Raw genomic sequence first — 12,504 nt, forward strand, 5'->3', positions numbered from 1 at the left:
GGCGGGGGCGGCGAGATGGCGTGGTACATCCCAGGCCGCCCTTGACCGGGACGTCTGCTCTGGGCTACAGCGGTGGCCGAGGTGAGCGGACAGCTGGGGAAGAGTCTGCTCAAGTTCTGCTCTGGAGAACTGGGGCCTGAGGGCATCCTGCCGGACGCCCGACTCCTGGACCCGTTGCTGAAGGAGGCCTCCACCGCCCCCCTGGCACAGCCCCCTGACAAGGGAATGGATGGTGAGGCTGGCACGGGACACCCGCCTTCCTTCCGCTGCCAGTGCCCCCCGCCCCCCACCCCCTCATCCTCGGACCCCAACACATGCGTCTCCTGCAGATCGACTCTTCTACATCTACACGTCGGGGACCACGGGGCTGCCCAAGGCCGCCATTGTAGTGCACAGCAGGTGAGGGGGGCCCGTGGGCATCACCCCAGCTTTGGAGAGTGACTCCCGCTCGCCTCTACGGCCGACCCCTTCCCTCCGCTCTTGTTGGGATCTTGGGGACATTTCTGTCTTCACCCCGCGGAAGACGCACGGCCCATCTCAGGACACTGCCGCTCCGTCCGCGGGAGGGTCTCAAATCCTAAACCAGACCGCCCCCCCCCCCCCCCCCCCCCCGCCCCGTGCCGGACTTCCCTGTACCTGCCTTGGCCCTCAGAGTAAAATCCATGCCCGCGTTGCGCGCCCCCTGCCAATTCTCATTTTCCTCCTCTCCACCCCTCCCTCGTGCCCTCTCAGCTCATTATGCTTCCTCAACTCGGCCAGGGCCCTTCTGCCCTCCGGGCCTTTGCACAGGCTGCGCTCTCCACCAGGGCGCTCTTTAGCTCAGCCCCCATAGCCCTTTCTCACCAGATCTCAGCTCGTGTGTCACCTCCCCACACCTCTCTGGCTGTCGCCTCCGTGTCCCTGCTCTCTTGTATTCCTCCTGGCACCTAGCCCCACCGGCAAGGCAATTACGGGGCTGCAGGTTCGTCTCCCGCCCAGCCCCGCTGTGAGCTGGGCTGGCTCTGCCTGGGTCCCTGCTGTGTCCCCTCCCCCGCCAAAGATTACCCCCACTCCCATACCTTGGAGGACATAAGCCCCAGCCCCTGCACTCCCTGCCCCCACCCCCCCGCAGGTACTACCGCATCGCAGCCTTCGGCCACTACGCCTACAGCATGCAGGTGGCAGACGTGCTCTATGACTGCCTGCCCCTGTACCACACGGCAGGTACTGTGGGCAGGCCGGGCGGGGGTGGGGCAGGGACTGGGGACCCCTCACCGAGCCCGCCCTCTGCAGGCAACATCATGGGCGTGGGGCAGTGTCTCCTCTACGGGCTGACGGTGGTCCTCCGCAAGAAGTTCTCAGCCAGCCGCTTCTGGGATGACTGCGTCAAGTACAACTGCACGGTCAGGCCCCGCCCCTCCCGCGCGCTGCCCCGCCCTCCACCTGCAGGTCCTCCGCTGTGGGGCAGCCACTCCCCCGACCCCCTGTTCTCCAGGGCCCGGAGGGGGACAGGAAGGTGGCCCGTGCTTCTTGAGCACGTGCTCCGTGTCAGCCCCAGGCTAACCTTACTTCGACATGCAAACTCCATGGAATCTTAGGACTGCTTGAGAGTGGGCAGAGGCATCGCAGAGTCCATTGTGCAGGTGGGGAAATTGAGGCCTGTAACGCATCTGGAATTGGGGCCAGGCTGCCTGAGTTCTCTAACGCGCTGCCCTGGGCCCCAGCAGCCTTCCCTGCTGGTGGCTGCAGGAAATGAGGCCTGTGGGTGCAGTCACCGCCCTGCGCTGGTTAAGGCCACAAGGTGTGGGGCTCAGGTGGGGTGAGGACATCCACAGTCCTGTAGAAAATGAGGGGGGGTGGCGCTAGGACCCGGTCCTCCCTCTCTTCTCCCCTCCGCGTTGAGAGGAAACCAGGCTTCAGATTTCAGTGTCCTGATGAAAATAGAAATACAGGTGCTATTACCTGCCTCCAGGAAGAAGGGGTGAGGAGAGGAGAGAATGGGATGTGTCCAGGGACTGGCAAGTTGGCAGGTGCCCACCTCACCTTGGATGGGTGGGGCCCAGAGAGGTTAGGCCAGCTGCCCAGGTCACACAGCTAGGCAGGGTGGGGGCTCTGGGTTGGCATCTTGTGAATACAGATCACCCCCCACCGCTTTCTGAAAGTTCCAGTGACAGTGCTTTGCTTTGGGGAAAGACCTACATCAGTACCTGATTTCACTAAGGAGGATTTTCTCTTTTGCACCTGTCACTGGCCCCAGGGGCCTTCAAACACCCCATCCTGCCCCCTCTAGCCCCACCCACATCCCTCCTTCAGCATCATTGTGAAACAACCCCCAGAGAGCAGTGTGTTTCCTACATCGATGTTTCTGGAAAACCTCTGAAAGATGAGGACTGTTTTGCTTTTGAGGCAAAATTTGTATGAAATAAACCTTTTTTTTAATTTTTTTTTTTTTAACATTTATTCATTTTTGAGACAGGGAGAGACAGAGCATGAACAGGGGAGGGTCAGAGAAAGAGGGAGACACAGAATTTGAAACAGGCTCCAGGCTCTGAGCTGTCAGCACAGAGCCCGACGCGGGGCTCGAACTCACAGACCGCGAGATCATGACCTGAGCCGAAGTCGGACGTCCAACCGACTGAGCCACCCAGGCGCCCCGAAATAAACCATTTTTAAAGCGGACAGTTAGTGACCCTTAGTGCATTCACCATGTTGTGTAACCATCACCTCTAATTCCAGAACATTTCCATCACGCCTGAAGGAAAACCCGGTATCAGCAGTCATTCCCCAGCCCCGTTCCCCGCCCCCCCCCCCCCCCCCCCCCGTGCCTGGGGTAGCCACTAATTTGCTCTCTATCTTTATGGATTTGCCTGTCCTGGACCTTTCTTGTAAGTGGGATCAGATACTGTGTGGCTTTTTGTGTCTGGTGAGGGCTGTTTCTAGAACAAAAGACGTGAAAGCAGGGTCTCCAAGAGATATTTGCACACAAAGGTTCACAGCAGCACTATTTACAAGGGCTGAAACATGGAAGCCAACGGGGCTGCCGGAGGGGGAGGGGGTGGGGACCCAGCGTCCAGTGGGGACCGAGTCTCAGTTCTCCAAGAGGAAAGGAGTTCCGGTGGATGGTGATGGCTGGCTCCCAGTGTGAATGTACTTAATACTACCGAGCTGTGCACTTAAAAGTGCTTCAGATGGTCAATTTTAGGTATACGTGAATGCAACAAGAAAAGAAAAAAAACCCTGTAAGCTCAGCACTGCCATCACAGCCAGAAAGTGACAGTGACCCCCGCAGTGTCATCAGGAATGCAGTGTCATCAGGAATCCCGGCAGCGGCTCAATCCCCAGGGACTCGCCTTGTCAAAAAGGTGGTCTTTCCCCTGTTTCTAGAATGCGGACAAAATCTGTTTTTAGAGGAGACCCACGCATTTCCACCATCGATGTGTCTCATGGGAATCCGTTCATCTGTAGGAACCTCTTGTTTCTTTTTTTTTCCTCATCTTGTGTGTATTTACTGAAGAAAGGAAGTTGCTTGTCCTGTAGTGTTTTCCCGATCTGGAGACAGTGTCTCTTAACGTGTTCCTCTGTCCCTGGCATTTCCTGTCCATTGGGAGTTGTTGGGTCTAGCACAGTGTTTCTCCACCGTGATGCTTGGGATATTTGGGGCTGGATCAGTGACTGCTCTGGGGGCCATCCTGTGCACTGCAGGATATTGACAGGCATTCCTGACCTGACATCACTAGAGGCCAAGAGCATCCCACGCATCCCCCCCACCCCCAGTCGTGACCGTTCAAAATGCATCCAGATGTTGCCAAGTGTTCTGGGGGGACAGAATTGCCTGTGGTTGAGAACTCCTGGTCTAGATATTCGATCAGCTTCAAGTTCAACTTTTTTGGCAAGGATTCCTTGTCGGTGGTGCTGTGCCCTCCCACTGGGAGGCCCATGGTGTCAGGTGGTCCCCCTCTTTGTCCTTGACATGCCGTGCTGCATCGGGCATCATTCACCATCTCTGGACCCTTGGTAGTCTGTTTCTAAGAAGGGGAATTTCTGTGTCTAAAAGAAGGTACGTGCTAAACACTGAGGGGCTCTTTAAGGAATAGAGGACGGAATCCTCAGAGGTCAAGGACTCAGAGGTTTAACAAGGACATTGACAAAACAAGTGCATGCATTTGGGTTCGGAAATCCCATCCCTTGGCTGTTGGACAGGGAAACTGCTTGGCTGCTGTTTACTTGCAGCGGTGGCCCCAGGCCCAAACAACAGTCCATCCGTCCTCAGGGGAGGCAGCGGGCTGTCATTTAGAGCCCCACTTCCGGGGCTCCTGGGTGGCTCAGCTGGTTAAGCATTCGATTTCGGCTCGTGTCATGATCTCCCTGTTCGTGGGTTCGAGCCTCGCGTCGGGCTCTGCACTGACAGCTCGGAGCCTGGAGCCTGCTTCGGATTCTGTGTCTCCCTCTGTCTCTGCCCCTCCCCTGCTCACGCTCTGTCTCTGTCTCTGTCTCTCTCTCAAAAATAAATAAACATTAGAACCCCACTTTCTTCGCTGTGTAGCAACAGACGGGCAGGGGACAGGTGACTCCACCCCTCCTCATCCCTGGGAGGGCTGAATGTGTGGTGCCTGTGTCTCTCCCTGCCCACTGGGGTGAGTGGGCACCCTGACGCGGGGGGAGTTGTAGCAGGGTCCCTGGTCGATGATCTGCTCCCAGCCTCTATCTAGGTGCCCCCGTGCAGGCTGGAGGTGTTGGCATAGGCCATCTGATGTCTGCCTCTCTGAGCTGACCTGAGTTGTCTTCCCTTCAGCCCTGGGTCTGTCCCGGGGTCCAGGCAGAGGTAAAGATCAGCTGTTTGCTTTCAGCGTGACACAGACTCAGGGCCATGGTTGGGGGTTGGGGGGACGGTGTCATTGTCTCCCTCCGCTGCCTCAGTCGTGGCTGGGTTGTCCCTCCCCTGGCCTGAAGAGGACAGCTGAGAGCTGGACAGCTTCAGGCACGACCTGATCCAGGAGGTGCTCTGTCTCTGTCCATTTCTGTTTTTCTCCTTCCTAGGTGTGCAGCTTCCTTCTTAGCCCTGTTCCTTCTGGCAGGTTTTCAGCAGCTCAGGTAGCAACAGTCTGGGGCTGATTCTCATTGGCCTAATTCTGGTCATGTGCTCACCCTTGAACCAATTACTAGCTGGGGACGGACTGGGCTGGTTGGCCCCGCTGTGTCTTAGGTTGGCGTGGGCTGGGCCCCCGGCAAAAGCACTGACCTGAGCCTAGGGACCGAGGGAGAGAACTCCCCACCTTCAGGCTCTGACCTTGCCCCATCCTGGGCTTGCCTCGTGTCCAGCAGCTGATGATCTTGGACAGGCCGTTTCCCTCTGTGAATCTCATGCCTTCCTGTCCCGCGTGGAGTGTTGGGAGAATTAAACGGATAAGCTCTGTGTTTGGCGGTAGAATACTCAGCACATGTGTTTATTCATCAGGGATTCAACAAGCACTGTGCAGGGAATGCCTCTCCGCGGCAGTGATATTTGGCCCAAACCCTGGGGACCCAGATGCATCCCTGGGGAAGGATTTTCGCTCCAGGCAGCGGGCACAGCATGTGCAAAGGCCCTGAGGAGGAGCCCTGTGTGGCACAGGGTGTTGGTGCGAAAGGGAAGGAGGGAGGCAGTGAGGGCGGGGGGGGGGGGGCGAAGGGAATTGACCACTGGCAGAAATTTGGACTTTATCCTGTTGGTGAGGGGACGCTGTGAACACTTTGGAGCTGTAATGATCAACTTGGCGCTTCATCCTGAGCGTGTAACTGTTTCGTTCATACTCCGGCCGCGATGCCCAGATTCAAATCAAGCACTATCACTTACCAGCTTTGGTCCGGTTACTTACTGTCTGTGACCCCTAGTAAAGTTGCTGGTGGTGGTGATGGGGGTAATCCTTAGGAAGTCAAACCTCAGATAAGGACTTGAAGGCACCTGGGGTATCTGGGAGATGACTCACCCCCACCCCCCCCCCACCCCCGGGGGTGGACCCTTGAGACGGGGAGGGAAGGAGCCCTGCGGGGGGGGGGGGCGGGGCGCTGAGGTTCGGGTCAGAGAGGCAGCGTGGGGATGGACGGAGCGCGGAGGGGCATGGGGGACGCTGACCGCATCCTCTCGGCCCCTGCCCCTGGCGTGGATTCGGGCGAGGGGCAGGCGTAAACGGCCTGGGCTGTTTTGTTACCATCGCCCTTTAAGAGCGCTTTGTTCCTAGCGCCCAGGTTGGAGGGGTGGCTCCGGGGCTGGGGCCCAGCGTGGCCGCCCAACCCTCGCTTCCCCCCCTCTCCCGCCCCCAGGTGGTCCAGTACATCGGGGAGATCTGCCGCTACCTGCTGAAGCAGCCGGTGCGCGAGGCCGAGGGGCGGCACCGCGTGCGCCTGGCCGTGGGCAACGGGCTGCGGCCCGCCATCTGGGAGGAGTTCACCGAGCGCTTCGGCGTGCGCCAGATCGGCGAGTTCTATGGAGCGACCGAGTGTAACTGCAGCATCGCCAACGTGGACGGGAAGGTGGGCGGCGGTGGGGCGGCGCGGGGCAGGCTCTGACCTTCCGGGATCGCTGCTACCTCTGCCTCCCCGGCCCCGCGTTCTCCCAGAGCAGCCTGATCCGCTGGGAGGGCCCGGCCAGGCGGCACAGGGCAGGGGAGGTGGCGGGGCGGGAGGGGCGCCTGGGACTGCCAGGGCGCGCGGGGGGTCCCTCTTCCGGCATGCACAGTTGGTGGCTTGACGGTGCCCCTGAATTCAAGTCCTCGGTGAGGCCATGTGTGCCTTGGGCAAAGGGCTCAGCCTTTTCTGTTTGCACCTGTGGAGGTGGCCAGGGGAGAGCGGGACTCTGGGGGATCCAGGGGCCAGGGTTGGGGTGCCCATCCCCTCCTACCGGGTAAGTCACTCAGACTCCTTGGGCCTTGGCTTCCTCCTCTGTACATGGGGAGGACAGCCCACTGGGCCTGTTCTAATCACCCAACGTAATCACGAGCTCAGCGCGGCACCCCCAGGTTGCAAGCTCCCTGCGGTTGCTTTTATGATTCGCAGTTAATGTTTCCGTCCTGCCTTAGCAGGACCCTGCTGCCTTATCGAACTCCTCCCATCCTAAGCCAGGCACCGCTAATGAGAATAACAATAAAGCAAGCACCGGAGGGGCAGTGATTTGTTTGCTGCCTGTCTCTGTTTTGGGTCCTCAGGACCTGAGAACAAGGCACTGCCCCCACCGTGCATGTCTGTCGAAGACACTCTGGGCTGCATTAACACCAGTTGCTGCCGTAACAGACGTACCCAACAGCACACGGCAGCACAGACCCATTAGACAGGGATTTGTGCTCACTGGACTGAGCCAGGCAAGGTGGCATGCAGCGGGGAGCGGGCAGAAGCTCTGCCAGTGTCCCCACGTGGCTCCGGGGTTACCCCAGGCATTCACTTCCTGCCAGCATAGAGGGTTTTAGGGACCAGGAAGTGGTGACCAGTCAGCAGGTCTCCTCACGAGATGATGGCCAAAGGAGGCTGGGGAGATGGGAGGAGGGGCATGAGTCCTGGGAAGGCGGCACTGCCCTTAATGCCCCCTTTTTCGGATCGCCCAAGGCCACAGAGTTCAGGGACACGGCGTGCTAATTCCAGGCCCTGGGGCAGGAGAGGCAAGGTGTCAGTGGGGGGGACACCATGCCCCACGGGGTCCTCACCGACGTGGCTCGCCCCATCCCAGGTCGGCTCCTGTGGCTTTAACAGCCGTATCTTGCCCCATGTGTACCCCATCCGGCTGGTGAAGGTCAACGAGGACACCATGGAACTATTGCGGGATGCCCAGGGCCTCTGCATCCCGTGTCAGGCCGGTGAGCCAGGCCCTGCCCAGTCCCCTGGGGAGCCGGGGCCCCCGCCCCCTGCCCACCCAGCGCAGCCTGAGGGTGGCCTCCTCTCCAGGGGAGCCTGGCCTCCTCGTGGGCCAGATCAACCAGCAGGACCCGCTGCGTCGCTTCGATGGCTACATCAGCGAGAGCGCCACCAGCAAGAAGATCGCCCACAGTGTCTTCCGCAAGGGCGACAGCGCCTACCTCTCAGGTGCGAAGATCCTGGGGGCTGGCTGTGGGGATGGCGGGCCACCATCTTACCTCTCCTCCTCCCCTCTGCCAGGTGACGTGCTGGTGATGGATGAGCTGGGCTACATGTACTTCCGGGACCGTGGCGGGGACACCTTCCGCTGGCGTGGGGAGAATGTCTCCACTACTGAGGTGGAGGGCGTGCTCAGCCGCCTGCTGGGCCAGACAGATGTGGCTGTGTACGGGGTGGCTGTGCCAGGCAAGCTGGGTTTGTGGGGGTGGTCCTAGGGTATGGCAGCCCCAGAGGAGCCCAACCTGCATGAGCTTGGAGGTACAGGTGCTCTTGGGCAGTGCTCAGCTCGGATAACTGCACATAGCAACCTGCGTCGGGGCACTGGAGCTGGAGTTACCCCTCCTGGATGATAACCCCTCGGTTTCCTTATCCAGTACATGGGATCGTGAAAGCGACTGTCTCAGAGTTGCAGCGAGTACAGCAAAAGCTCAATAAGAATAATGATTGCTGCTTCAGCAAGCGTTATCTCAGATGGAAGGGACTAGAGATCAGAGACCAGGGGCCTCTGTCTGAGGGTGCATTCAGTCCTGCGGCGGCACAAAAGGTGGGGTGTTCTCAGTGAAACCTCTGTCTCCAGGAGTAGAGGGCAAAGCGGGCATGGCGGCCATCGCAGACCCCCACGGCCAGCTGAGCCCCAATGTGCTGTACCAAGAGCTGCAGAAGGTGCTGGCGCCCTATGCCCGGCCCATCTTCCTACGCCTCCTGCCTCAAGTGGACACTACAGGTGCGGCCTCTCGCCTCTCCGTCTGTCCGTCCATCTGTCTTTTGGTTCAACAACCATTTGCTTATTTGTCCTGGTTCAGATCCTTGTGCCAAGTCTGACACGATGGTTCGTGGCCAGCAGGCACGGTGGGCTCACGCAGGGCCTTTCTCTTGTGTTATTAGCATCGTTATTTATTTCCATTCCTCGATCCTACCCCCACTAGGCATTCTGCAGTGTTTGGGGCATTTCTTCCATTTCCTGCATTTTTTCTGGTGATTAGGAACTTTGAGCAAATCATCTTGTTATCTAGGAGATTTCCTGCTTCTGTAAATTGCCTGTTTGTATCTTTTGCCCATCTTTGTATAGCCTTGCTGTCTTTTTCTTTTCGATTTGTGAGAGTTTCTCCTAATAGTCCAGATGTTAATTCCGTAGCAGTTTCGGACATCAGAAGTCTTCTATTTTGGGAGTCGAACCGTTAACCTTGTTTATGGGGCTTTTGTTGAAAAGAAGCCCTTAATTTTGATACAAACTTACCCCCCCCTTTTTTTAATGTTATGGTTTATGCTTTTGAAGTTTTATTTAGAACAAGACACCTCAACTCTAAAGCATAGAGGTATCCCTCGTCCATTTTTTCCTACTAGCCCGAACCCTTAGCTTTATCTTTTTTTTTTTTTAATGTTTATTTACTTAAAAAAAAAAAAACATTTTTTTTAGCGTTTGTTCATTTTTGAGAGACAGAGACAGAGCATGAGCAGGGAAGGGGCAGAGAGAGGGAGACAGACACAGAATCCGAAACAGGCTCCAGGCTCCGAGCCATCAGCACAGAGCCCGACGCGGGGCTGGAACTCACGAACTGTGAGATCATGACTTGAGCCGAAGTCAGATGCTCAACTGACTGAGCCACCCAGGCGCCCCAATGTTTATTTACTTTTGAGAGAGAGAGAGACAGAGAGAGCAAGGAAGGGGCACAAGGAGAGCGGGACAGAGGATCTAAAGAGCACTCTGTGCTGACAGTAGAGAGGCTGATATAGGGCTTGAACCCATGAACCTCAAGAGCATGAGCTGAGCCAAAGTCAGATGCTTAACCAACTGAGCCACCCAGGTGCTCCTAGGCTTATCTTTCATGAAACCTTCCTTTACTTGTTCATTGTAGGGAGTGCAAACTTTTCCTTAAAGGACCGGATAGTAAATATTTTTAGTTTTGGGGTCATGCAGTCTCTGTCCCATACACCTCTGGCTCTGTGGTGTAAAAGCTGTCCTAGACAATGTGTAAATGGGTAGGCATAGCTTCATGCCAATGAAACTATTTACAAAACAGGTGATGGGCCAAATTTGGCCCTCGGCTACAGGCTGCTGCCCCCTGACCTACCGTGTGACAGACTCAGCCCTGCTTTGGTCTCGGGGCTGTCCGTGTGACCAGGCAGGGAGTACACAGAGTATGCGGCTGTGATGGGGGTAGTCAGGGAGGCCTCCCTGGAGGAGGGGGCATGAAGTCAGGCTCTGAAGGGCAAAGGAGAATCAGGCAGACAACATAAGGAAGACTGTTTCCAGCCGAGGGGATGGCCTGTGCAGAAGCCTGGAGGTGTAGGAGAGGATGGTGAGTTGGGGGTCCCTGGAACCCCCTTGCTGAGTATCCCCATCCTCACCCCTACAGGCACCTTCAAGATCCAGAAGACTCGGCTGCAGCATGAGGGCTTTGACCCACGCCAGACCTCGGACCGGCTCTTCTTCCTGGACCTGAAGCAGGGCCACTACCTGCCCCTCGACCAGAGTGTCTATACTCGCATCTGCTCGGGTGCCTTTGCCCTCTGACGCTCCTCCTCCGCCCACTGGAGACTCCCAGCCCGGCCCTGCCAGGGAGGCTGGGGGGCTGGCCCAGCCATGCCAGGTGGGGCCACCCTGGTGTTCAGCAGCACCCAGGAAGAGCCCACGGCTCTGCTACCCTCTCTCTCCTCTCTCCTCCTCGGGGCTGTCTCCTGCCTGAGTTCCCATGCCTGTGGCTCTGTGCGTCTCTCTCCTCCCTGCTTCTCAGCCTCCCCGCTGTCCCGTATGCCCACACCTCTTCCCTCTTTCTTTTCCCCTGCTCTCTCCTGAGATCTGCGGGCATGCAGGGCCCAGCTGTCCTCCCTGCTGGGTCATGGACCCAGAGCGGAGCTTCTCAGCCTCCCGAGTCTCAGCTGTGCCTTAAGGAGCGACAGTCCGCGCCTCCCCAGGCTGCTGGGCCCCAGGGCGTCACAGGCCAGTCTGAGCTCCAGACAGACCCTCTATCACCCTTCCCGAGCAGAGGATCCACGTGGTTTGCCCCGCCCACCTGGGTGTCGGGGGGGGGGTCATTGTCAAGGGACCTCCAGGCCAGCTAGAAATCTCTCCCAGGCTGGGCCAGTTGCCTTTTGCACTTAACCGTCTTTGGTGGGCCTCCCTCCTGTCCCCTGTCTGCCCTTCCTGATGCCCGGAAGCTTCCAGAATTGACTGTGACCCCTTAGACATTGCCCCTGCCCAGATGTCTCCTTTTAGGTGCCTCCACGGAGCTCTTGCTAGAGGAGCCTTGAAGACTGCGCTGGGTGGCTGTTCGGCTCACCATCCAGACACTCACCCTGGCAGAGGACTCTAGGGGGTCCCCATCTGACGCCGCTGCTGGTGGGACCCACAGGAGTGGCAGCGGTGGTGTAGGGGGAGGTCTCCCGCCTGGGGGTGGTGTCTGAGATGGACTTCGGGGCCTTGGAAGTTCCAGCCCGTTGAATATCCCCAGTGGCTTTGTTGGTGACAGTTCAGACCCCGTGTTGGTGGTCGGCCTCATTGGTGGCTCATCCCGGACTCCTGGCCACTCAGACTGTCCGTCCCGCCCCCCAATTCTGCAGTAGCGTACAGCCCCTCAAACACTGGGGCCAGTGCTGTTGCGCATGGGCTTTTCCAAGCACCAAGGTTTTGTTTCCTAGTTGAATTGAAGAAATAAACCTGCAGAGTGTCCACTGCCTGAATCCCAGTTATTTACTGTCTGTCCCCATGTGGCACAGAACGCTTTCGGAGTTTCAGAAGGCAGGACTTTCGCTGGGGAGCTCATGTTCACCAGGCAAGAGCCAGACACACGGCTTTTTCTTGCTGTCCCCTGTTGCCTGTAAGCCCATCGGCACGGCCTCTGGGGCCTTGGGTTAGCGTTCTCACTGCCTCCCTGCAGCCTCTGGGGCCTCATGAAGCCCTGCGCCGGCCCCGGTCCCAGAGGAGGTCCCTGTAGGTTCTGGCGGGTGCCTGGCGTGGCCGTAGCTCTGAGTGAGAGCTGCAGAGGTGGCTGTTGGAGCTGGCATTCTAATCCAGGACATCCAGCGCCAGGGTCTATCCACCTAGCCCCAACTTCCGCTGTTCCTCCAGTATTCTAACATCTGTCTCAGCTCGTCTCCGCTTCAGGGGACAGAGGAGGAAAGGTTTGTGGTGACTGGGCATTTGCTGGGTGGGTGCACTGAGCAGCGGCCCTGGGGACGGATCAGGCCCTGGTTGGCTCAAGAATGAACGAACCATCGATGGGTGGGGCTGTCCTTGGATGCCCACAGCCGGCCAGGAGAAGAAGGCAGGGGAAGGATCCTGCCTCTGGGGGTGCAGCGCCCCTGGTGTGCTGACCAAACAACTGCATCCCGTATAACGTGCCGCGAGACCTCAACCGCCGTGGTCCCCATTGTACAGATGAGGAAACTGAGGTACAAGCAGGGGAATGGAGTCAATGCCAGCAG

At 58.2% G+C, this 12,504-nt stretch overlaps 1 protein-coding gene across 3 annotated transcripts in view; it reads left to right on the top strand.

Annotated features, from left to right (window-relative positions):
- The window catches only part of SLC27A1 (solute carrier family 27 member 1), a 33,970-nt gene extending 22,210 nt beyond the window's left edge, over nt 1-11,760 (top strand). Inside the window, exons 3-12 of one of the 3 annotated variants that reach the window (XM_030304000.1) lie at nt 71-232; nt 330-399; nt 1,112-1,203; nt 1,273-1,382; nt 6,280-6,489; nt 7,676-7,802; nt 7,891-8,028; nt 8,101-8,265; nt 8,657-8,803; nt 10,437-11,760. In XM_030304000.1, the coding sequence (XP_030159860.1) occupies nt 71-232; nt 330-399; nt 1,112-1,203; nt 1,273-1,382; nt 6,280-6,489; nt 7,676-7,802; nt 7,891-8,028; nt 8,101-8,265; nt 8,657-8,803; nt 10,437-10,594 (1,379 nt within the window). In that variant the 3' untranslated portion in view covers nt 10,595-11,760. Of the gene's footprint in view, nt 1-70; nt 233-329; nt 400-1,111; nt 1,204-1,272; nt 1,383-6,279; nt 6,490-7,675; nt 7,803-7,890; nt 8,266-8,656; nt 8,804-10,436 lie in introns of all 3 variants that reach the window. The other 2 variants (XM_030303991.1, XM_030304006.1) reach the window with 2 other exon arrangements.
- Nucleotides 11,761-12,504: the final 744 nt, after the last annotated feature.

This window comes from Lynx canadensis, chromosome A2, assembly GCF_007474595.2.
Source record: "Lynx canadensis isolate LIC74 chromosome A2, mLynCan4.pri.v2, whole genome shotgun sequence".
Taxonomy (NCBI): domain Eukaryota; kingdom Metazoa; phylum Chordata; class Mammalia; order Carnivora; family Felidae; genus Lynx; species Lynx canadensis.